This window comes from Fusarium fujikuroi, chromosome FFUJ_chr02 (genome assembly GCF_900079805.1).
Source record: "Fusarium fujikuroi IMI 58289 draft genome, chromosome FFUJ_chr02".
Classification (NCBI taxonomy): domain Eukaryota; kingdom Fungi; phylum Ascomycota; class Sordariomycetes; order Hypocreales; family Nectriaceae; genus Fusarium; species Fusarium fujikuroi.
This window is the reverse complement of record NC_036623.1, coordinates 3,606,050-3,631,071: the sequence shown is the minus strand read 5'-3', so window position 1 is coordinate 3,631,071 and position 25,022 is coordinate 3,606,050. Positions and strand designations below refer to the sequence as shown.

General features: G+C 48.5%; 7 protein-coding genes; 4 read left to right on the top strand and 3 right to left on the bottom strand.

Annotated features, from left to right (window-relative positions):
* Positions 1-293: 293 nt before the first annotated feature.
* FFUJ_04229 (related to campothecin resistance conferring protein) lies at positions 294-2,804 on the top strand (the record flags this gene model as incomplete). XM_023572511.1 has 4 exons in its annotated part: positions 294-327; positions 372-431; positions 482-716; positions 764-2,804. 4 exons carry the CDS (start codon positions 294-296, stop codon positions 2,802-2,804), a joined length of 2,370 nt encoding a protein of 789 aa, XP_023426620.1.
* A 167-nt stretch (positions 2,805-2,971) lies between these two features.
* On the bottom strand, positions 2,972-4,123 carry FFUJ_04230 (related to cytochrome b-type NAD(P)H oxidoreductase; the record flags this gene model as incomplete). Its single annotated transcript, XM_023572510.1, has 1 exon — positions 2,972-4,123. One exon carries the CDS (start codon positions 4,121-4,123, stop codon positions 2,972-2,974), a length of 1,152 nt encoding a protein of 383 aa, XP_023426619.1.
* A 1,724-nt stretch (positions 4,124-5,847) lies between these two features.
* On the top strand, positions 5,848-8,073 carry FFUJ_04231 (uncharacterized protein; the record flags this gene model as incomplete). The annotated part of the gene is made up of 1 exon (XM_023572509.1): positions 5,848-8,073. One exon carries the CDS (start codon positions 5,848-5,850, stop codon positions 8,071-8,073), a length of 2,226 nt encoding a protein of 741 aa, XP_023426618.1.
* A 1,173-nt stretch (positions 8,074-9,246) lies between these two features.
* Positions 9,247-10,937, bottom strand: FFUJ_04232 (related to DnaJ-like protein; the record flags this gene model as incomplete). XM_023572508.1 has 3 exons in its annotated part: positions 9,247-9,417; positions 9,465-10,762; positions 10,832-10,937. 3 exons carry the CDS (start codon positions 10,935-10,937, stop codon positions 9,247-9,249), a joined length of 1,575 nt encoding a protein of 524 aa, XP_023426617.1.
* A 2,571-nt stretch (positions 10,938-13,508) lies between these two features.
* Positions 13,509-15,058, top strand: FFUJ_04233 (probable farnesyl-diphosphate farnesyltransferase; the record flags this gene model as incomplete). XM_023572506.1 has 4 exons in its annotated part: positions 13,509-13,568; positions 13,626-14,675; positions 14,727-14,888; positions 14,942-15,058. The coding sequence occupies 4 exons, from the start codon at positions 13,509-13,511 to the stop codon at positions 15,056-15,058; spliced, it is 1,389 nt and encodes a 462-aa protein (XP_023427187.1).
* A 1,274-nt stretch (positions 15,059-16,332) lies between these two features.
* FFUJ_04234 (probable alkaline protease (oryzin)) lies at positions 16,333-17,825 on the bottom strand (the record flags this gene model as incomplete). XM_023572505.1 has 4 exons in its annotated part: positions 16,333-16,502; positions 16,558-16,753; positions 16,807-17,109; positions 17,166-17,825. 4 exons carry the CDS (start codon positions 17,823-17,825, stop codon positions 16,333-16,335), a joined length of 1,329 nt encoding a protein of 442 aa, XP_023426616.1.
* A 5,044-nt stretch (positions 17,826-22,869) lies between these two features.
* On the top strand, positions 22,870-23,609 carry FFUJ_04235 (related to O-methyltransferase; the record flags this gene model as incomplete). XM_023572504.1 has 2 exons in its annotated part: positions 22,870-23,338; positions 23,404-23,609. 2 exons carry the CDS (start codon positions 22,870-22,872, stop codon positions 23,607-23,609), a joined length of 675 nt encoding a protein of 224 aa, XP_023426615.1.
* Positions 23,610-25,022: the final 1,413 nt, after the last annotated feature.

Here is a 25,022-nt window from a genome sequence, read left to right as displayed (position 1 = left end):
TGCCAAAATAAACTGTCTAATGTATGGGCATATCAGTTTCTAAATATTTCAACATTCAATCCTTTCCTGGGAACAGTGAAGTCTATGACTTCACCTTCTCTTTGTTCACCCCGTAATTGACGCTGTGTAAGTGAGATCAAGGTAGACACGTGATCTGGCGTCGCGAAAGGCTGACCGAGTCGCGTCTACGGCCCCGCAAGATTCGCGATTCTCGACCTCACGTCATAACTTGCAGCTTCGCCAATACTTGTATGGAATTGTAAACGACCTCGCGTCGTACTTGACGCCTGGAGATGTGGATCCTGGAGAATTCAGAGGCCTTTGATGGTGAGTTTTGACCTTCATCTGTCGATGTGGCTAATCATCCCTAGGCCGAAAGTTATGGTTGCGACCAGGGAAAACCTACCTATTTGGTCGAACAGCCGCAGAACGTAAGAGAAATGCCCCTAACCGAAAGAATTGATGCTCATAAAATCTATAGCCGGCCAACTTGCGATATCACACAATACAATCTCCCGCAAGCACTTGACCATCACCGTCAGCCCTGTCGAGAAAGGCCAGGCGCACAATCCAAGGAGTCGCTCAACGCTCACGATCGAAGATTTGGCGACAAAAATAGGGACAGTCGTCAATGGAGAAAAGATCAAAGGCAAGAGAAAGGTGATTGAAGGGGATAAGGCCGAATTTACAATGGGGAAATGCCCAAACAGATTCAGGTAACGCGTTTCATCCGATCTGGTGTTACGCCGCTTACAGTCCACAGCATCTCCTGGGAACCAGTTGTCTTTGCGTTTTCCTTCACCAGCAAGGAACTACAGACAGACCCCCTAACTACACTTCGAGGAAGATTCGAGCAGCTTGATATCAAGCTTGTGACAGAATATGTTGACTCGACCACACATGTTGTCTCAAAGAAGCGAAATACAGCCAAAGGGCTTCAGGCCTTGATCAACGGGAAACACATTGTAACGGAAACTTTCCTCGATGCAGTGGCTGAAGCCGGAAATCTAGCGGATGGGGCGGAGACCACCGACTTGAGCCCCTTGGAGCAGGACTTTGATCAAAACTGGCCCGATGCTATGCAGCATTTACCTCCAAGGGGAGGCGAGCCTGTACAACACCCTGACTCAACGTATGCCCCAGATCCAGGGAGGCGCGACATATTCGAAGGCTACAGCTTCGTCTTCTACGACCCCGTACAGTACAACAACTTGCTAGCGCCTATTACGAGTGGTGGTGGCAAAGCGTTGTTGCGAAATGTTGTTCCCGAAGAAACTTCGGTCGATGACTTTGTTCAATATGTCAAAAGTGTCGCTGGTGAAAAGGGCCTCGGTGCCTTTAATGACGGCAGCGAGGGCAAAGGTGTAGTAGTAGTACGCTTCGTTCCTTCGAAAGGAGGTTCAGTTGATTGGTATGTGGGCTTTTTCAGGTCTGTATCCCTGAGACTGGACCATCGTCCTATTGAGCAAAGTGAGTTTTTGGAAGCAATCCTCATCAAAGATGCGAGTATTCTTCGACGCCCTCTCGAGGTTGAGTCTGCACATAATACACAACATCAAGCCCAGACTCTTCAAGATCCTGAGGTGGCCAATGGCACACAGCATCCTGCCACACAGGCTGAAACGTCACAGGCACCCGAAGAGTCACAGCTTGCTCCCCGGCGTGGGCGGACGAGGAGAACTGTCAAAAGACGCTTTGCAGGCTTCGGCGGAGATGATGACGTTGATATGGACGATATTCCTGCAGCACCGGTGCCTGTAAATCAACCCTCAACCCGTGCTGCGACTCAGAATGCGACGCAAGCGCTGGCAGAGGAAGAAGGTCTATTCGTGTCTCAGGAGCCAGATGCACCCCTAGAAACGCTACAATCTAGCAATGCCAGGTCTTCACAAAGGAAAAGGCGAGCCTCACCATTACCGCAAGATGACCTCATGGATGGTATGACAACTGCAGCAGAGAGGTTCAAGCGTCAACGGATAGAACGAGGTGAAGATTTGAAGGATCCGGCTGAGCAGATGGAAATTGAGACAGCTGAGAAGGTCCCAGAGCCAAAAAAGATCAAGAAAGAATTCGATATCTTGGCAATAGCTGCACAAAACAGAGAGCAAGAAGAAGCTCGTGCACGGGCTGAAAAGGAAGATTTGGCAAATTTGCCAGATGATGTTGATCTTGCAGAGATTCGCAGACTCAACATCGTAGAAGAGATCGAAGTACGACAGCCTAGCCATCCCCGTACTCGAGAACAAGACATTCGTGACGGAAGATGGGACCCCAAGTGGAATGGGATGAAGAACTTCAAGAGGTTCAGACAACGTGGAGAGGCCACAGGACGCCAGCCCGTAAAGACTATCGTGCCTCTGACGCAGGTCAAGACGAAGGAGTTTGGCGTTGGAGACGATTACTGGCTCGAGGATGAGGAAACAGAGCGCAGAAAGAGGAACTCAAGTCAAGCTCCTGGAACACAGTCACAACCATCTGCGCCTACAGCACCCTCGACTTCATCTCGTGCCCAGAAAAGGGCATATGCCAATGTCATATCAGACAGCAGCGACGAAGAGAGTAATTCAGTATCACAGCGATCTTCGGTACCAGCGACTCGAACACGAGGGGCACAGACACAGTCGCAGGCTAAATCAAAGAGTCAAGCATCACAGAACACGAGTCAAGGGAGTAAACGAGCTGCGGCAGAGCCTGCTGCAGGACAGCAGCCTCCGAAACGGAGTCGGCCAACGAGAAGAGCTGTGGAAGTCGCGGATAGTGACAGCGATGACGAGCTCAAGTTTCGATTTGGAAAGAGACGGTAAAGACCGGTCTCTGGGGTATCTTTCTAGTTAATGTACATCTAAGTGTTCGAGAAGAACATCTCTGGCGCAAACAGTAGTCTAATACATGTAAAATACCGTTTCCATGTAACATGGATGCGCCAGTAGTCTTGCGTCTATGGTCTATGTCGTCTCTTCAATGTCGTGGTCTAATCCATCTGGTCCATCTGATTCTCAGTGCCTTCAGACTCCTCGACAAGCAGGCCTACGAGACAGGCTGATAACATAGTCTCGTAGTTCACCCAAGGATGAATCTCGCCAAACAACTTGGTACCGTCACGCCCCGCACCTCGCATCAGCTCAGGAACACCTCCGGGATGAAAGTCGGCATATGGAGTAACATTGTACACCTTGCCGTTCAGAGCCATCCAAGCATCTTTGCCCTTGCGACCTGTCATGCGCTTCAGCATAGATGGGGTCACGCGCAGGTATGGTGTTTGGGGTTCGACACCACGGAGGTCAGCATTCGGTCCAGATATGCGAGCCCAGTCGAGAGGAGAGTGGCCTGGCGTGAGGAGGACCTTGCGATTGGGCTTGCTGGGTTTAGATGAGTGTGTAGGTGGAGGTGCGAGGCCACCTGATGACGGAGGACCTCTGTTCGGTAGAGGGCCACGAGCTCGTTGCGGTGAATTCACGGCGGGGAACTGAGAGAGTGATGGCATGCGACCAGCAGGTGGGGCAGCTGAGAACGTGGGAGGAGGTAGACGGCCCGGAGCTGGAGGCGGAGGCATCATGGAGGTTGGATTCGGGGAAAGAGCAGGGCCCGGGGCTGTGGGGTTCCGACGCGGGGCGGGGTGTGAACTCGGCGCAATAGGGGCATTGTCGAGGCTGAAGCTGGGGACGGAAATAGAGGGAGGATCGGATGCGATAGCCTTGGGAGTTGTTTGCTCTTCGGGTTCGGTGATGGTTGGAGGTGGGGGCGCAACCTTTGGTAAAGGAGGCGGCGGCATAGAAGCAGCATCGTTCCTGTGGATCTTCGACGACGAGGTTGGGGTATCGATCGCAGTAGCAGTAGCCTTTCCTTGGTCTCGACGCTGGCCGTCGTCTCGTGTGGTACGGTTATCGGCCGGACGAGCCCGGAGTCGAGGGCCCGGTTCCACCTCGTGATCCGACACCATGATACGGGGTGCAGGATCGGCATCATCAGCTTCAGTCTCAGCCTCGTCCTTAGCTACAATAGCAGGAGGACCAGTCCCCCTCCAGCGGAGAAGGATCTGCAGCGGCTCTGGCATCCATGACGGCGGACGAACAAGCACCCAGACAACAGAGGCGACGATGAGGCCGATACCAATAACGCCCATGACGACACAATAAAGACTGAAGTGAAACACGAGAAACAAAAGAGAGTTTTCCCCCAGGAGACCTGGAGAGTTGAGGTCGATTGGCGAGAAGAAGGGAAGGAGTGGGTTGTGGAATGGTTATTGCAGAATCATCGAGCCACCTTGTGATGCGCCTCCGATAATAGTTGATGGATTTGCTTTTGTCAGCGGCGGACAAAGAAAATCAGAAGCTGGAGCTGAAAGGCCGGAGCTAACCTTGAGCCTTGCAACGGGTAAGCGCTGATTGGCTGGAGGTTCGAGGTTCGATTTTCATGTGAATAATTACCGATTCATAATTGAACTGGGGCGGGCTAGAATAATTCTAGAGGGTTTCTGTCATAACTTTACTCTAAGCTCACCACCCCATCTCGCTTGTATACCAAGTTCTATTTTCATTGTACCACCCACTGGTGAATATACTTGATTTTACTGCTTTTCATGCCGATTCATTATGGCATGAAACCAGAGAGTACGGTAATAATACAGCTCAAAGCCTTCGGCTGTTCCTTCTTGTGGCGTCAACGTTGGTCATGCCACAAGCAGTATCCGTACGGAGTAGACAGCTCAGTGATCGACGGAGAAAAGCTGGCACCCGTGGACTTTGCAGGGGACAGGGGATTTGGAACAGGTCGAGATGAGTAGCGAGGAGCAAGGGGCATTCCATGATCTGTGAATTCAGTTGGCATAAAATGTAATAAGCGGTGGATGTTTATTTAGTGATCCATTGAATGGAGAAAGGGGAATTGACTGTTCTAAATATTGCAATACTTGTAATTATAGGCGAGTTTCACTGGGGGTTCTGTCGATGTAAGAGGGACGCACACGCTTGTAAATAAACAATTGTGCATCTTATCATATCTGACCTAGACCGCCAGGTTGGGAGGTATGTTTCGTGATGACAGCAACCAGTCAGATTGCCCAATTACAAGGCATATGAAACTCGAGTCTATAGCATGACATGTCCATTTATATGTCATGGAAAAGTAAACATGAGCATGATCAATTTCGAAGAGAGGTCAAAAAGCAAGACACTCACTCCAATGACTGGAGCAGGGATCGCCCCATCCTGGCCACGTCCTTCGCCTTGCCTTGTCTTGAATGAATGACCACGATCCGTTCATCCCGCTAGTTTCTGGTCGGTGTTGTCTGTAATTATTATGCCTAGCATTTCTCGTCTATTTTCGTGATTGTGCTTCTCTCTTCTCGGCTGTCTCCCTTTCGCCTCTCTTTTCTCCTGATATCATCCGTGACGACCTTTTTTTTCTGCTCCCTACCTCATGTCGTGACCCAACAGGCGGTGATTGCTCTCTCGTCTATACCCGCCGTGAACAACTCAATTGGATACTCCTTGCCTCCTGCAGAAAATAAAGACATCCCCCGCTTCGATCCGTCAAGCCACTTCATCTATCCAACACTCGACCCCACCGCCTCTTGTCTCTCATCATTGAAACTGTTTGTTTACTTTTGGATGTGGTCACCTCGACATTGAGATTGGACCCCAAATTAGCCAGAAACCACTAGCGTTTTAGTGATCACCGCGCTGGAGCATTGGCATTACAGGGCGTTGCCCACTGAAGTCCCTTTAACCTTTCCCGTTACCGCCTCTACGCACAGCCAATGAGAGCTCGCCGCTCCGTCCCGCTACCACTCATCTCAGCCTGAGCCAGCAAGTAGAGGCTGTTCCGACAACCCAACTCGTGGACAGAATGCGCACTCTAAACACCATCAACTCGTCATCTTCTCGTCCTACATCTCCTGGCCTTTCAGTCTCTCAGCCTCATATTCGCCGCTCAGCTTCCTCCGCCGGAAACAACAAATTAGTCACCTCTTCTAAACCTCTCCCAAAGACCCGATCCAAGACCCCTACTCCAGGTCAGGCACAAGTCCAGACTAAGGCTCAGGCTCGTCCCCGATTCTCCTCTGGCGGCACCACTATATCCTCGAACGCTCGCACAACGCCATCCCTTGGCTTTCACGACCCAAAACAACAACATGTTCTTTCAGTAACCGCTACAATTCCTTCGACCCGTTCTACCTCGTCGAGTTCCGCTCCTCCTACCTTGAAAATGGCCCCAAGCGACACAAGACACAGGCCCCCGCAGCTCAGTGCTGCCGCTGCAAAAACAGTCGGACGAACGCCTCTGACGCCCAAGATTGCCTCGACAGCAAAAGGTCCTTTATTAGGCGCACCTCCTTTAGTTCGTCGATCAACTCAAGGATTGAGCTCAGGCACGTCTGGGCGAGACGATGCTGTGACTCCCCGTTCTGGCAGTCGACAAGGTCGCAACAATAGCAATAGTTCGACGCCCAATGGGACACCAAACCTAGATCGAGATGGTTGGGATCCTCGAGCTTCCTTAGGCTCCTCTGGAAGGCAATCACTGTCACGAGCTGAGTCTCCAGCAGACCCGGACGCCAAATTCTTTCGTGCCAGCGACGCTCCGACTTCAACACAAACAGCTGGTCGTCCCTCGTTAGGCTCACAAAAGCCTGCATCCTACTTCCATGCCAGTAAACCCAATGCTGAATATAAAAAACCAATCAGCCCTCCCGTCTCTGCACCATTTACGCCGACACTCAGTACCGCACCCGAACCTTCATCCTCAAAGTTCTTTTATGCCAATGGCGCGGATCTCGAGCTTAAGCCCTCTTCAGCGAATTCATCCACAACAAGACTCCAGTCTAAACGTCCAAGCACCAGCAGTTCAACAAATGAACAATCAAATCACGCACTACCGCCAAGGCCACATTCTCCTATCAAGATTGCTCAACCTACACCTTCTATACTCAAAAACACTGGCGCCCCTGGTCTTGGGAACAGACCGCAAGTAGCGTCACCGCCTCAGATAGCTTCTCCACTAGCCCCCCCAGCATCTATTACCTCTTCCAAGAGACGAGTTAGCATCGATGCAGCGCCGAAAAAGCAGAGAGGCCATGCAAGAGCTGGTAGTGTTCCCAATTTTGATCACTCTCACTCACCTAGGTTGCCCATGTCACCGGCTCGACGGCCTTTTGAATATGGCTCACCCCCTTCGAGCCCTGGCTCAGCTCAGCCAGCTTTGACAATGGCTTCGATTCTTCAAGTTGCCGAAGATCTCGACGATGAGGAAGATGAAGAGGAAGAAGGAGAAGCGAAAAAGGAAGACGGATCCCAGCCCGACTTGCAAAGTCCTACAAAATCCAGCCACGAGCCTGTGAACGAACTGGTCGCTAATGCCCGAAGAGAACGAAAGGTGCAGGATCTGGAAATCACCAACGCCTCACTTGAAGCTATTAATCGGACACTGGAAAGGCAACTACGGAAACAGCAGGCTGAGATACGCAGGTATCGACGACTTTCAAGATCTGGTCGTCTCTCTGCTGTTGCTTCAGCAGCTTCTAGCCGAGTGACCTCTGCGGCACTCACAGATGCACCAATTAGTCTTTCGGATCTTAGCGAAGAGGACAACTCGGCAGCTCCCTCAGACGAGGAACACGACTCACTTGACGAATCAGATTTGTCAATGACTGACTCAGTCTCGGCTTCTGACCCTCTTGATCCCACAGACGAGAAAGCGATCGAAAAAGCCATGTCTCGACGGAAGCGAGATGAAGATCGTCTGCAGCTCGATTTGACCAAGCACCGGGAGTTGCTGGTCGATAGTCAGAAGATCAACCAAAGTATCAAACGATGCCTGAACTGGACTGAGGTTCTTATCAAGGAGGGCCAAAAGGCACTCGAGTATAAGGTCCGTGTCACCGACGTTGAATTTGGCGGCCATATACTTGCTCCTGCGATCGGGGACGAAGACGAAGATGAAGACGATGCGTTGGCTAGCGTTGACGATCTCGAAACTGATCCTGGAAGTGCAGCACTCGAGGCTCCTCTGCCTTGGGAGAAGGGCTCACAGGATCGTGATAGTGGCATCGAATTGCAACCAGACAACAACTAATCTCGGTCATCGCAAGATGACACATTTTCTCACTACTCGACACATCTCAGAGGCGACCAGGACATCGCAAAACATACAACTCACCATACCACAATTTTGTTCTCCTTCTTTTCGTCTTTACACACCAGGCAAGCCTCAGGGCATCACAACAAAATATCATCATCAGATCTACGAAGTCAATGGAAATAACATGCATGCATACAAGGCGTTGGGCAAGCAAGCGATCATCTTTACATCCCTTTTGTTTCTGTTCAACAGCGTTTTGCTTCCCAGCGGCTACGATGCACCATCGATTCCACCTCTCAAACGATCTTCTCTCTCCTAAAAGGAGCACCGCCACAAATACTCAGCCTGGACAATCGTTACATATACATACGGCCTTCGGAGATTTGGGCCTTTTTGGGTTTCATTTGTCGCCAAGATTTTGTGCTTTTTCTTTTTTAGTTTGCTTTTGGATACATACTATGTATAACAGATACCCCGGAGGAAGTTTCCACGCCAACCTGGCGAGTCAACAAGATGGAATCATTGGAGGAAATTGCAGAAAAGAGAACCTGACCCGGGAAATGGCTTCTCAAGCTTTCCTCGGCACGGTTACCTCAAGTTCCAAGAACGTGATAGGGAAAATTAGATAGTTACCAGAAATAGGAAATGGATATAGGATGTCAGGAGATGAAACTCCAATCTTCAACTCAACCACATCATCTCTCGCCACTGTTCCTTGATCTATACGTACATACTTCGATAGCGATATATCTAGGGTTGGAAAGAAAACTCAAGACCTTGACCCTAAATGATAAGAAGATTTAGATAAGTTAGTATAAATTGAGCCTAAATTTAGTAGAAATTTAGGATACCTTTTGCTAAGTTTATTCTGATACCTTATATTAAGGTCTGGTGTTTTCTGACTTCCTAAGTCATATTTACAGGTACCAGACAAACGGCCATCAAATTTACAAAAGGGGGAATAGTGTCATGAAAATTATATCTAAATCAATGCCAGTCATCCTCGATCTATACCATCCACCAGTTCATCATGCAAGCCACCAAGCCAAGTCCATCAAGTTGATACCGCCCTCATTTTCAGGGTCTCAAACAAGCAGGTCTTCTTCAACCTTTCTGTATAGTCTTTTCTCTACCGTCTGCCAACTCCCCAGGAAACATCGTCCCTGCTTAGGGTGTCGTAGCGTGCTCCTTGTCTTTGGGTTCCTTGTCCTTGCTGTGGAAGGACTTGCGGTCCTTCTTCTTCTTGTGGTCTTCCTCCTTGTCCTTCTTCATCGCGGCCTCAGCAACGAGCTGCTCGAAAACGAGATAGTCGCCCTCCTCTTCAGGAGATCGCTCAGCCTAGTTAACGTTAGTGTGATTCCGACAAAGCAGCACTTGAAACATACCCGGATGAAGACGTCACCAATCAGAACAAGAGCCTGTGCGCGCTCGAGTCGCTTGTTGAGGTGGACCTTCTTGTCGTTCAAAATGCTGTCGCAGACCTCGCGCAGAACGCTCTGAATCTCAAACTTGCTTCCCCTCCATGCAGCGGTGAGAATCTTGCCAGTCACGCGTCTCTCGTACTCAGCACGCTTCTCATCAGTCCAGTCCTCGCCACCCTTCTCCTCCATCTTGGCCATATCCTCCATGGTCTGTTGAGCATCAATAGCGCTGCTGATGGTGTTCCATGTCTCCTTGACGAGTGTGCCCTTGTCGCGGAGTCTGCTGAAGAAACCACCGATACCAAAGAACTTCTGGCTGCGGAGTAAGCTCGAGGCCTTCGAGACATAGGTTTGACCGATAGCGTGCAGGATATCAATTCCGAAAGACTCCATCTTCAGGTTCTCAACCTCGAGACGCATCTTCTCCTGGAATGCCTTGGTTACGTCAGGACCCTTGTCTGTCTCTGTCCACACGCTTAGTCTATCAAGGAGCTTCCGAGCGAGGGTGTCGACACGCTCCTGGCGAATCTTGGCGCGCTCCTTCTCGTATGCTGCCAACTGCTCACGCTGCTCCTTGGTCAGGCCACCCTTCTTCTTCTCCTTATGCTTGAGCTCCTCCTCTGTTAATTCACCCTTGTTGGCCTCGGCATCAAGAAGGTCCTCGTGAGACTTGTCCATCAGTGCAGGTCGAAGAGGGATCTGGGTTCGGCTACGTGAGCTCGACGAGGGAGCGGGGGATGTGGCATCGGTTCGCTGAGGGGTATCGGCGGAGAGGCCAGCGGCGGGAGCGGCAGGTGAAGCGGGCTTGGTCTCCTTGTCGTCGTTGACAGAAGCGGCAGCATAAGGCGGCGGTGGTGGGCCTGCTTGGTGCTCTGCAGCGGCAGCGGTCTTCTCCTCAGCCTTCTGCTCTTGCTCCTTGAGGCTCTCCTTCTTGGCATCTTCAGTTCCAGGGAAATCCTCCTCGGCTTGCGCGGCGGCAGCGGCTTCAGCAGCGGCAGCTTCTTCCTCCTCCTGCATCGTGATGTCCATGGTTGCCGTGAGATCCTTCATAAGGCTAATCTCACCGATCCAGTCCACGAAGGCCTCGCCTCCAAAGATGGAGCTGAAAAATTCAGCTGGATCCGCGAAACCCTCCTGCGGTCTCGCAGAGTCCTTTCCAAACTTATCGTAGGCTGCGCGTAGATCGGAATCGGACAGAACTTGATAGGCCTCACCGATGGCCTGGAACTTTTCGTGGGCGGTAGGATCATTAGGATTCTTATCTGCGATGTGACAGATGTTTAGTTCTCCGAAATGCTATGAAGCGGTAGAAGTGAGGCACAAGAGCGAACCTGGGTGGTGGACAATAGCCATCTTGCGATAAGCCTTCTTGATCTCCAGCTCGGTAGCCGTGGGCTGGACACCCAGGGTGTCGTAATAGGCGGTATCGACGACCATGATGGATACTTTATGGTTGATGTTTCCAGGTTCCAGGTACGCGATCTAGGGTACAGGTGGTGGGTAGAAAGTATGAATGGTCGAGGTTATGGTAGGGTAGTAGATATCAACTACTGAGAGAAGTATGGGAGGAAGAAAAAAAAAAGGTTGAAAGCAAGAAAATGGAAATGTTGATGATGGCGTCGGATTGCCTAAATGAACTAAGTCAAGGTGCCTGCCAGCCCACCCTAAGCTTGGCTAGATGACCTTGGCGGAAAATTCCTGGCATTGCATCCAGTTCAATGATTAACGTAGCCTACGTATGTATTCTACAGCGCCTCTGTATTTACGCAAGCTCCCGTCCATGCCCTGCCCTGCCCTGCCAGTGCGCGAGGTAAGAAACTTTCCTTTCAGGCTTCGTGTCCAGCCCAATGTACCTTATGTATAGTACAGTCCTCACAACCCGAGCCCAGCACCAGTCTTTTCTTGCCCAGAGAGAGGGGTCTCATAAGGTAGAGGGCCTACGTAATGGTGGGGCTATGCTGGGATAGACGGGTATCGAGGCTGTGAGAAAACGCAGCCGGGCTGCTTGAGTATCAACCTCTCAAAACTCTATATTTGAGTTCTATAACTTTTATTATAAGCCATTTCCTATCGCCCTTACCCTTCCGCCCCTGTTCATAGACGCTTACCAGTCACGTTGAAGTCCAAAGAAGAAGAATGATGTTTTGTGAGAGGGGAAAAGCCAGAGAGAATACTCAGCTTGCCTCAGTCTCCAGCCGTTTCCAGGCTGGATCCTTCCCGTTATAAAGTCTCGATGTCAAGCAACAGCTGCTGAATGGCGCTTTAACTGCGATAATAGAAAGAGAAACCCAAAGGAGATGAATCGGCGAAGGGAATTCTAGCCTTGGGTACTTCACTTGAGCGAAAATGACAGCAGCCATAGCTAGGGAAGCTTGACATAGAAGTGAACATGCTCTTGTTGCACTGAAAACCCATTTCTTGAGTACCTTACTTACCAACTTCGCCCACGCTGGTTTCATGATTCATATGGACTTGGGAGGTCACTATGTCCGGTTCCTCAGTCATGGATGTTTCCTTTAGGTTATTGAAAGCTTCAAAAGCCTCTAATACCATGCACTTGCGTGGACATTGTTCTCAGAGTATGGCATGGGCACAATCCAGATCTAGAGCTTCCAAGAGTTATCAACTTCAAAACCAAGCCTCGGACCTTTCTTATTGTTCTTTCCCCCGAAAGGATACAGATCCGGTACCCTTTTGTTCGAGATTTCATAGGAAGGCATAATTTCCGTGTTGTGCGGACTGTATGCCATCAATGATCGACATAGGTTTCCAGTGTATTCGGACGACAAGAGGGGTTTCCATGACTTGGAGTATTCGGCTTGTAACAATAGCAAGTTTTGGGATACTCTTGGACATGCACCATCTTTATCACCTCAGTAGCTCAGACCAGTGAGCGGCGCATGTCGTTGTAAGCCGGGTGGTGTAAGGTTCAGCTGGCAGCGCCTCAGACCTAATATATCAGATTAGGATAATTGCAGAGAATGAACCGCCAAGGCTAAGGGCTTTCCTCTGCTTTGATTATCACATCTCGTTCAGGACTGCTTTCACTCCTAGCGGCGTTGGATAAATCCGGCTGGGCGGTCAGGAGGCCCGGATCGTCTACATGCATAAGGGTCCATGGTGATCTTGGATCTAGAACACCTTGGACTTGGTAACTAGAGATAGGAGTCAAGACCAGCAATTCTGCGATCTGGAAGCAGCTTGCAAAGGTCGTCAAATACAAAGACACTGTCGATCATGAGCCTAGAATCTTGTGTAACTAATGCTGGATAACTACATCCACAGGTTGAAAGAAACAATCAGCTATGTTTCACTGTCTCGGATATTGTTTGGGTTAAACCTGGGGTAAGACCAGCTCGCTTGAATGTTTCATCTCATCATTCGGTCTGAACACACACCATCACGGACGGCGTCCGGACCGGCATTTAAATTGCTGTTCGGAGGCGGTATTGTAACCGGAGTTCCGGCTGATTGACAGCCTGCGAGATCCGATCAACTGTAACCAGCCTCCGGATGCAACCCAGTTGTTGCATAAGCGCAGATTAATCAATGAGGCCTGAAATTAATTAATGACTTGCAGTGTGACAAGAGTCTAATCACATTCAGGAACCAAGCCAATCCAGTCATCGAATCCGAATACGACAGTTAATGCATGTAACGCGGCGCTTATGCCCCTATCGGTCGGCAGCACCCACCCTACCAGACGAGAAATTGAGCTCTGTGCATAATTTGTGGATTTATCCGGAGCGGAGGTCAACCAGTCTTATTTTGCTTCTCCCATCTGTCCTCTCTCTCGCCTTTCCTCTCTCCAAGCATCTCGTGGTGAAAACATACACCAAAGACGTTTCCGGGACCTGGTCGCAACTTAATTGATATTTATCACTTGCTTCCTCCCGTTTCCCTGGCCCTGTACGCCTGTATCAAGACGTGCACTGCTTCAGTTCAAGCTCTTGCGCGTTTCACTTCTACTTCTACCTTCTCCTTCCCCCTCACGCTACCACCGCCAAAATGGGTTACCTCTACTACCTCTTCCACCCTTATCAGCTTCGATCGATCATCCAATGGCAAGTTTACATCCTCTCGGCCCTCGCAACAAACGAACCTGTCTGACAATGCTCCAGGAAGGTCTGGCATGATCCCGTCCACCAGCGCGATCCTAGCACAGAGTCCCCAGAGCTAAAAGAATGTTTTCGTTACCTCGATATGACAAGTCGCAGCTTCGCTGCTGTCATTCAAGAGCTTAACCACGAACTCCTCGTCCCTATCACTCTCTTCTACCTCTGCCTCCGTGGCCTAGACACCATTGAGGATGACATGACCATCCCCCTGGATAAGAAGGTTCCCCTCCTTCGAAACTTTCACATCACCATGGAAGAAGATGGTTGGCAATTCCATGAGAGCCAAGAGAAGGACAAGGAGCTGCTAGAGCACTTCGATGTGGTCGTTACAGAGCTCAAGAAGATCAAGGCCCCTTACTACCAAATCATCCAAGAAATGACTCGCAAGATGGGCAATGGCATGGCTGACTATGCCCAAAACGAGGAGATGATCAAGAACGGTGTGCAGACTATTGAAGAGTACGAGCTGTACTGCCATTACGTCGCTGGTCTCGTTGGCGAAGGCCTAACGCGTCTGTTCGTTGAGTCAGAGCTAGCTAACCCCAAGCTTGCTGAGCGTCCTTCTCTCACCGAGTCAATGGCGCAATTCCTCCAGAAGACCAACATCATTCGAGATATCCATGAAGATTGGCAAGATGGCCGAAGATGGTATCCCAAGGAGATCTGGAGCCAGCACGTCGACAAGTGGGAGGACATGTTCGACCCCAGCCAGCAAACAAAAGCCCTCGAGTGTGTTTCAGCTATGGTTCTCGATGCGCTGAAGCACAGTGAGGAGTGTTTGTTCTACATGGCGGGCATCAAGGACCAGAGTGTTTTCAACTTTGTTGCTATTCCTCAAGGCATGGCCATTGCGACACTGGAGCTTGTTTTCCGCAACCCTGAGGTTCTCAAGAGGAATGTCAAGATCACAAAGGGCGATGCCTGCAAGATCATGTTCGAGTGCACACAAAACCTCTACACAGTATGTGAAGTCTTCAAGCGATATGCCCGGCAAATCGCCAAGAAGAACGACCCTCGTGACCCCAACTTCCTTGCCATCAGTGCTCAATGTGCAAAGGTATGCTTTCCTCTTTAACATCTCTGATATTTGATCGCTAATAAATTCCAGATTGAGCAATTCATTGAGACTCTCTTCCCCAAGCAGGACCCCAAGAAGCTCTCTATGACTCAGGCCCAGGTCCAAAACAAGGAGCCAACTATGGACGGAGGCGAGACTCTTGTTCTCTTTGGTGTTGTCATTGCAGCTCTGGTCTGCATTTCTGGTCTCATGGTACGCCAGCCCCATACTTTCAAGGTTGTACTCAACTAACACCCGATCCACAGATCGGTACCGCTTGGATTTTCGGAGCCAGATTCGACACCATCTTTAGGGAAGCCAGTGTCTTTCTACCAGGTGGCGAGAAGGCTACCCCCATGATCACGGGTCACGAAGAATTGTAATATTATGCGCGCCGATTTGTTTTGCTTTGTTCACGGCACGAACCTTTTTAACGATATCCTAACGTACATACCACATTTAGCAACGGTCCTCATAGGACAGGACCTGCTCAGCGGCATATTGCTGGGCTTATACTCTTGTTAATACTATCTGCAGCGGCGCGATACAGCGCGCGTTGCAGTTCAAGTTTCGTCCCCCGTTCACCCACTGGTGATGTTGTCTCTTGTCTTGATGCCCAACTCAAACCCCTGCACGGATGTCAAATTGCAATCGAGTCCTTCCATGACTATGATTGTGCCGAAGAAGTGCGAAAATTGAATATCCCTTGCTCTTGGTTTCCGCCTCACGGCGACGTCACGCCACAAGTCTATCTCGACATGTTTGAGGATGACAGACTGGTGGCGGCGGGCAAACATTTCATTCAACCTTGTAGAAAATTCATCCATCTCTGATTCGACCCGTGTTTGGCGATTCTTGCTCCTTTGGGACATGCTATTACTAGTAAGGCATGAAATGTGTCTGGGCAAGGTTTCATCTTTGATGCTGTTGGTGCGACATGCTGTTACACTGCCGACGGGACATGCCTTAGCCGATCTTTCATCGACGGACGTGCCCATCTTTCAGGGGTTTTGGTTACATCGTCCTGCTCATTTTGAGCCGTCAAGATACAGGCTAACAAGATGATGGCAGAAACTTTGGCCTTTGATCTTCAGAAGGCACTGGGATAAGTTTGGAATGATAATATAATAAATGACCTAGATAATGGTCAATATCTTAGCAGGATATAGGAGGAAAGAAAACTCGGGACCTTGATCCTAAATGACAAAAAGACTTAGGTAAATTTAGGATATCTTTTGCTGGGTTTATTTTGACACCCCATATTAAGGTCTGGTGCTTCCTTGCTCCCTGAGGGCAGGTTCTTGTATTAGTTGGTTTCGAACTCAATCCAGCAAGTGGCGCACATCAAACTTGTCACTTTATGCATTGACGAGAAGCAAATGGTAGTCTAGAAGGTCTATAATGCTGTTACGTACCATCTATAATAGCAAACACGCTCGGTTAGGCTATTCCAAGCCTCAAAGAAAACTCCTGATACACATGACTTGAATGATTCATAAATGACACCCTAAATTATATCCCATACATACACGAGGCATAAATGGTTCAGGTTTGTACAAGTGGCCAATTATCCTGAAATGTTTTTGTGGTATAAGAAAAATTCCGCTTTCCCTTGTCCCTGGGTTCCCTGATTGATGCTGCTGCTGCGTTGCTGCTTCTATTGGTTGCCGTTGTTGGCGATGTTGCTGGTAGTGCCCTGGACGTTGTTCTTGACCTTGGCACCGGTCTGTCCAGCGAGGCTCTTGATGAGGCTGGCGACCTGGGCAGGGCCGTCGAGCTGCTGGAAGCCCATGAGGTAGGCGGCGAGACCGGCAACGTGAGGAGAGGCTATGAAACATGTCAGTTTGAGACTTGACTTGATAGGTGGGGAAGGAGAACATACCCATGCTGGTACCGCTGAGGGTAGCGGTGTCAGTGTTTGACTTGATACCGACACTGAGGACGTTAACACCGGGAGCGTAGACGTCGACCTCGGGGCCAAAGTTGGAGAAATCAGCACGCTCATCGGTAGTGGCATCAATAGCACCGACAGTAATGGCGTTGGGGGCAGAGCCAGGAGAAGTAAGGGCAGTCTCACGCTATAGACATAGTCAGTTAGGTTACAAATCATATCAGATAGTTGATCACTTACGTTCTCGTTACCGGCAGCAACAACAGGGACAACGCCAGCCTTGAAAAGAGCCTCGATAGCACGGTTGATGGCTTGAGAGAAGTCACCGCCAAGAGACATGTTCATAACAGCCTTGCCAACGCGGTTCTTCTTCTTGGCGTCGTCAATAACGAACTGCATGCCCTGGAGGACACCAGAGTTGCTGCCACCGCCTGAGGCATCGAGAACCTTGACGGCAACAAGGTCAACCTTCTTAGCAACACCAAAGGTAGCACCACCGATAGTACCAGCGACGTGGCTGCCGTGACCGTTCTCATCGTCATCCTATATTCAGTTAGCACCATCTCTTTCTAAGTGTTCACGATTCTTTGGTTACTTACAACATTGTTAATGAAGTTGGCTCCGAAAGTGGCACGGCCCTCAAACTCGCTGTGATCAATCTTGATACCAGTGTCGACAACGTAGGCAGTAATGCCCTCACCAGCGGAGTCGTCGAAGACATAGGTGTCCTGGTTGACCTGGGCGTGAGAGAGGCGGTCAAGTCCAGGAGGGGCATTAACTTGAGCAATAGCAGCATTAAGTTGAACTTTCTGGTCGGCCTCGATATATGCAACCTCATCAGAATTGTAAAGATCCTGAACCATGAGATCGTCGGCGTCTAGAGACATGGCACGCCACTTGTTCATGCGGAACGACTGAATTGAAGTAGACATGGCCTCGCCGATTGAGCTTCGCTTGTTGAGATTTCGCTTCTTGATAGCGGCAGCAAAGGAAGCCTCCTTGGCACTGATCGCATCGTCGTCAAAGGTGTCATTGTACACAACGATATATCGGTTAGCGATGATGTTTTGAGCATCGGGGTTCTTGAGCATAGGTCGAAGGAAAGCGCTAATTCCCATCTTCTTGTCGGCTTCATTTCCAAGGCCACCTCCGATACTGTCGGCCATATCACCCAGGGTCTCGGCAACATCGATAGGAGCAGCAGCAGCAAAGGGAGCTGCAACGAGCAGGGAAGCGAGGAAAGTTCTTAGGAGAGCCATTTTGATAGATTTATCGTTCGTTTTGTGGTTTAATTGTGAAAATATGTTGTTGAAGTGAGAGGTAGTGAAGTGGTTCCAGCCGTTTCACTCAGTTGGCAACTCGATCGTATAAATCGAATGTCGAAAAATAATGAAGGCAAGCTTTGAGTTAGAAACAAAGCAGTAAAAGAGTGCTATTAGAGGAGTTGTGCGATCAACGCTCCTCTCTTGTTGTTGAATAAGGATCGGTCGTGTTAGTTCGCAAGTTCGCGATACACTGTTCAGTATAACAAGGAAAGGATGGTGATTAACAAGCTAAATGGGACTGTCTAGCAGCACAAAGGGGGAAAGGAAATCAAGGGAAAGGAAGAATGAGAAAATAACGAAAGAGTCAAAAGAGACGTCTTCCAACAATGAATAACCCGAACAATAGAATGAGAATGGCCGTCCAGCAGCTGACAATGGGTGGGAGATGTGGGTTTAATAGGAGAACACCGAACAATAGAATATCGGCCTCTCACTGGTGGCTTCAGCGGGTTCAGATCAAGCTTCGTTGCTTCAGGAGGGAGCCGCAAGATCCATGGCGGGGATGTGGCGCTAGGGGCCGTGGATCCAGGGCTTCGGCGTCAGGGACAAGGGCCTGGAGGTGTTGTTTAGTTTAGTGTGATGAAGCCTGTACGACTACAGTCGCCAAGTCAAACGCCTGGCCCTCACTCCAAGAACCCCTTGGAACCATCAAGATTTTCTGTTTTCGGTGGGGTTCTCAATGCTCATGCTTGCTCAGCCAGCTCGTTAACTTGAATCACTATAGTCAGCTCTGCCTCAGGAGCTGGGGATGCGAAAATCTGGCACACTTGCGGTGGCATCGAATCGACGACGAAACCATAATTGCTTTGAAGCAGTTATAATAGCGTATGTAACTGTAAGGGCATCTGATCGATTGCCATCACTGATTGGTATATCCAAAATTGGCGTTTGATTACTGTTTCTCGAAAGCAACAATCTTGGCCGCAACAGCAGCACGTCCCTTGTTCTTTTCCGCAATGCGTTGGGCGAGAAGAACCGTTGCCGTTGCCCACAACCCGCAGGCCCAGTGAAGTACCGCCAATGATATGCAGCAAATGCCGCCTGATCACAGTAAATCAAAGAGCTGGCGCGTCACATGTAGGACAGTAGTTGCACTTATTTAGCTAACGGTCAGTGCTTCGAGTGCTGGTAGCGGCACGATTAGCTCATCACTATCCGAAAATCCAAAAGCCTCCATCCAGGGCATATGCGAGGATGATCATGGCCGACTCCTGCCATCAGCTAACTTAGTCTTTGCATCACATCCCCAGATTGTCAAGTATCTTGAGATGAATCTTGCCGGCCAAGCCAAGACCCAAGTAAGGACGATACCCATAAACAATGCACATTGGCAATATCACGGCGGTTTTGTTACTCAGTTGGCAAAGCGTGATAACGCAGTGCGATTGGCAGCCAGTACTGAATCTCAATGTCACATCATCACGGAAGATCCACTCACTGGAAACCAGCCAAGCCATTCCAAGAATCGGCGCTTGACAACCCCTGGACTACCCCTGTCAATCCCAAGTTTGAAACAAGTGACGCTAGGCTTTGGCGTCTGGACCTGCCAGGCACAAGTCGATTTGGTTGGCTGATGAAGTCTCTTCCCACGCGGCGCCTCATATTCAAACGAAGCCGATTCGAAGCGCCGTGTTAACAAACGCCAAATGTCTCTGAATCCGAGGTGATACGTGTGCAAATAGTCTTTGTTTTGTTTTGTCTGTTGTATGTCGGAGAAAAGTTTGCATTTTGTTCTAGCGTGCGTCCCTTTTGCAAGATCTTCTCCATGGCTCAGTGTCGCAAATATACAGAGCCAAGGGGTTGTTTTGGCAATCCTGAAGGGGCTCTAACGGCCGAGTTCAACGGACGATGAGTATCGTGGGGGGTGCTAACCCCGGGCTGTCGGGGATATAATAGGTAGGGCGCCATGCAGGTCACGGGCTAAGCGTGTCTCGGAGACAACCAGGGAGCAAGGAGCTGTATCGAATTCTGGTGTGGCTCAGCAGGTGAAGCGCAGCGAAATGACCAAAGGGCATTCTTTAGTAGATTTGGGACCGATCAAAGATGTCGACCTTCTCGAACAAGGCAAGCAGCTAAGGATGATTCACCTGATTTGTGTCATCCATATGCATCGTTATGTCTGATTGGGAGGACACTGGATAAGACCTGGGTTAGCACGGTTGAAACACAACCAACAAGCGACGACCTCGGTAGAAGTCTTTGGCTGTGGCATCATTGTCTGCGTCTGGGAATAGCTTCTTTTCTTCACATGCTTAAGTGAAATAATTAAGGTTAGTAGGTAATATGATTCAGAATGTGCTGCCCTTGAAGCTGTTGCTCCCGTCATGACTAATAGCATAAGGGGTCACAAAAGGGAAGGAGCGCGCTTACAGAAGAACACTCCCTGCCAAGTGACCTATCAAAGGCTATTTTCTGGGTCTCTCAAAACAACCTCAACTGACAAAATATGTTTACCTCACTTTTTGTTAACACAAAACACAAGGACACACCAAAACCGATGATCGTCTTTTTGAGTCGGGCCTTGACATGTTTTGAGCTGACGAAGTTCTGAAACCCGCAAAATCGCATCTATGGAGTCTAGATCGTGGCGAGACGGACTTGACACAGGCATCCTTGCCCTATATCATCCATTTTCCACTGGCGGCCCAGTCATTCTGCCGGGAAAACTGCCATATGTACGACACTACGGAAAAGCGGCAACTGAGCTATGTGCCGCGGAGAGGCTTTTGCTCAAGTCTGATTGATCTCCATTATCAATCATGGCTTCTTGTCATCTGGACAATGACATGTCATTCTGGCCTCCACAGCACACGGCCCAAGCCGGAGATAGACTGTCACGGCTACCTTCCATATTCTACACGCATGAGTATACACCGCCTTCTATGGTTTCATAGGTCATTACCTATTGAATTGAAACCCCATGTGACTATCTGTTTTATGTTGCCAAGGCTATATCAAATTTCCGAAACCGTATTTTGAGACTTCGAAAATGAAGTCCAAGGCACATCAAAGCTGCTAGATACACATATAGAAGGTCAAAACTGACCCTAGAACTACCAAGACTGATAGTTGAGAACTTATGTCTTACTGGTCGTTGTCAATGCAGCATGCGCAACTGCTAATATTGTTGCAGTCCGCGCTTGATACGAATCCTTATTATCCCTACAACTTAAAGTCTTCCCTAACTCAATCTCCCATTTAACCATAAAAAATGCTCCCTGAAGACTTGAATTTATCCTTCCAAACATTTCTTTAACCATAAGTAGTTTCAGAAGCAACGTTTCGTTGTTTGACACACGAAGTTTTAACCATTTTCTACACGAACCCCTTTTCGGAATTAACATGCTTCTAATCATTTTCCAGTGTCTCTCTTTTGTCTGATCGACACAACATCCAATGCAATAGCTAAAAACATGCACGTCATCCGTTACGCCCACTATCCCGATAGCACTTTCGTTACTGGTTTATCCACCAATGGTCCAATGTCATCATGGCTTCATTTGAGGCACCTCTGCACTATTCAGCCTTGCCCTCAGGTATGATTACAAATGAAATCTGACACATCTTCTGTTCCAACTGTCCTTAGATGGTTGAGGTTCAGAGGTTTTCGGTGTGGAATTATAAAAGGCGAGCTGTCACCGCAGCGTTTGTGCTCCATCTCCAAAGCAGGTAACCCAAATTGACGATATTTGTTAAAGTCTGAAGGAGCAAATTGGCCTCTTATTTCATGAACCGGCAGTCAATTACTAGTATATATCTATCTTTTAAATTCAATGACTTACACCAGCTGTTACCATGACTTGTTTTACTACATAGTACAAAGTTCTCGGCATCTTCACAACAAGTTGCAAAGGATCGATGCGATGTTGGCTTAGCCTCAATTTGGTCTTTAGAGGAACCAGATAGTATCAATTATGAAATTACAAGCCCTTTCTTCGAAATATTTGAGTCTTCAATTCGTATGGTTTTCCAGAAATTTTACCGTTCAGGTGTTTTATTTCTTTCTCCGACTAAGCTAGCTACAGTCTTCTGCCTTATGGAAAAGATATATCCTATAACTAGGTAGTAAGGACTCTTGAGCAATGCTATTATTTCCTCATGATATTTCTAATTCACACTAATATATATCTATCTTTTTCACACCTAACCTTCTATGACTGAAGTCTTAAACCGGTTTTAGATGCATGTATTAAACTAAATCTTGCGGTTTGAGTAGTTTTATTCCCTTTGTTTTCTTTTGCGAAGGTCCAGAGTGTCCTGAAATTCACAGCGTCGAGACAGAGACCAAGATGAATCTTTCACTAACAAAATCCGAAGACGAGTTTACAGTTTGCGGCTGTAACGAGAGTTGAACGAGCGGTTCCGGTTATCAGGCTCTCTGTTGGCGAAAATGTTGCCAGTGCTCTGGCTGTCAGTATCATCTTGTTTGTCAAACTGGGAACTCCAGGTACGTAAGGAAAAGGAAAAGTATTGCCAACCAAGTGGTAGATTAAGTTTCAAAAGTTGTTCGATATACTCTGTCACCTTTCTCTATCTTCGTATCCCATTGAATAGTGTCAGTTGCATGGGGCTATAGTTATTGATCAATGGCCAGATATCTACGATGCTGACATTCCTTGGTGGCATAAGCCATCTGAGTCCAATGAACTTTGATAAATTTGAGAACGCAATGCTTGTCTACGTATCTATGTTTCTCTGGTGACTCAACCTATACTCTCTTCCAGTGACTCGAGAAACAGTTTTATACCGAGTTCGGCATCGGTCAATAACTTCTGACGCCGAGGAGCGGGGTTAACTTGGTCAACGCCTTCCCATGACTACAGGTTCCACATTGATTCCTCATCAGCATCCACGGATATAAACATCGGCCCCAGCCTGAGTCCGACTTTCCAATTGTATAAAGGTCAGGCTTTCCCTTGAATAGATCAGTGGCTCCGTCTTACAAAACTATCTGTGCAATTACCTATCGAACTCCAATATGCCTGAATACGCTTCTATCGAAACAACTTTGGCTTCTATAGCTGCGAGCTCTCAAACTATCGAGCTTCTTCGGGACCTTCACAAGCAAGCTCTCGACGAACCGCCCTATGTCAGCACAGATGGGCCTGCCTCTACCGCACTTGATAAGTTTGTCGCATTGGACCCTGATAAGTGTGCCTACGTATATCTCCTTCTGCGATCTATGAAGGCACGTTTCGTTGTCGAAGCTGGGACATCATTCGGTGTTAGCACCATCTACCTAGCTCTGGCAGTTTCTCAGAATGCTGGCTCGCAGCCAGGTAAGGTCATTGCAACTGAGAATGAACCTACCAAGGCTGTCAAAGCTCGCAAGTACTGGAGTCAAGCTGGTGATGATATTGAGAAGTTTATTGAATTACGAGAGGGAGATTTGCGAGAGACGCTCAAGACCGACCTACCAGAACAAGTGGATTTCCTACTCCTAGACAGTGAGTCAGCCCCCAGGGCGAGGAAAACATTCTTCTCGTGTCCAGCGTTCCTAACCAAACTGCAGTCTGGACCCCTCTGGCTCTGCCTACGCTCAAGCTCGTCAAGCCGCGGATGAAGCCAGGTGCTACAGTAGTTGCTGATAACACTGAGGCTGCCAAAGCAGGTTACAAAGACCTGATGGCTTATCTAGAGGACACTGCCAATGGCTTCAAGCTAACTACGCTTCCGTATTCTGGAGGCCTTTTAGTTGCTGTGTACCTTGGAAACTAGAAGTTCTTTAACAGATCAAGAAAGGCATAATATCCGAGAATTATCTAATTTATAAGCACGAAAAATTCCAGAATACCTGTTTTTGACGTGTAAGCCAAAAGGCTGTTAGGGATCAGATCGTTGTTCAGTTTATGTTAATTGACCTTCAATCGCTGACAGGATTGGAGGTCGACAAGCATTGATTGATCCTCCTTCAAGGAAACGAGACCTGTTTTGATTCAATTGAGACAATATGGAAGTTCTGCTCATAAATTCAAGATACCGTATGTTGATACACTTGAAGGAGAGCCATCCTGTGAGTCAAGACATGAGAGAAGGATTCGGCATTTACTTGCGGAGTATCTACAAACTATTGCTGTTTACGACAGGGATCGTCATGCAGGAGAAGATCATCGGCAGTTGAGGAAGATCATGCCAATCTTCAACAAGCCAGTATGTAGGAAAAAAATTACCTTCTTGATGATGCACTGCCTCATGGTTACGAATACACACTCAAAGTTGAATGGACGCACGGTGATATAGGGTACACGATGAGGATCAAAATTTGATGCGACCTTGAGTATGACACCATGATAGTAAGTGACAAAAATAATAGACGGTTTTATGATGGGCTTCAGAGACTTTTGATTGGCATTTTTTTACTGTGTCATTGGATATCTCATCTTTTTTCTTTTGCTCTCTAAGGACAGAGTACATCATAATGTTGGATTGATGGCGTCTCAATACAATCAATTGTGTTCCAGACAAAAGACTCACTTCATTTGACTACTCCCTCGAATAAAAAGCTGGCTCTTGGAATGAAACCTTGATAGCGTCTAGACTAACGAATCGATAACGCATCAACAAGAGGAGAAACGGGAAATAAGCAAAGCCGAGGAGATCGCGCCTGGCGCGGCGCTAGCAGATGAACAACTTTCAGGGTCTTGCAGGGGGTTGTTGTGGAAATCATGATGCGCTGGCTCGAGCGAGAGGCTATTCTGGATGGAAGAATCTTACCATTGGGTGGAGGTTGGATAGAGTTTGGAGATGCCTTGTGCCCAATGACGTGATAAGTTGTTGATTCAGTCGGCGCTTTAATAGGTAGAGGCTGGGCTGAGGACTTGGGTGACACATTTGTCAAAGTGAGGCGTTCATCGGCTTGGGTGGATTGGATGTGATCCATGTTTAATTGATCGCCTGGGCTGGGCTGCAGAGAGGAGAGTGGAGGTCATAAGGTTTATCTACTGGCGCTGGAACCTGTAGCAGCCATACAGAATTTCAGCGTTTGTTACCAGATGAACAAGATAACAAAGATGAATCTGGTTCCATTTGTTTTGGATCGTTGCTAGAGAACCGTTGCTGGTAGGTTACCTGCAGTTACAACCACAATTCCATTAAAGCGAGGTGGACTCCCACATGTCTTGTCTTGTCTTC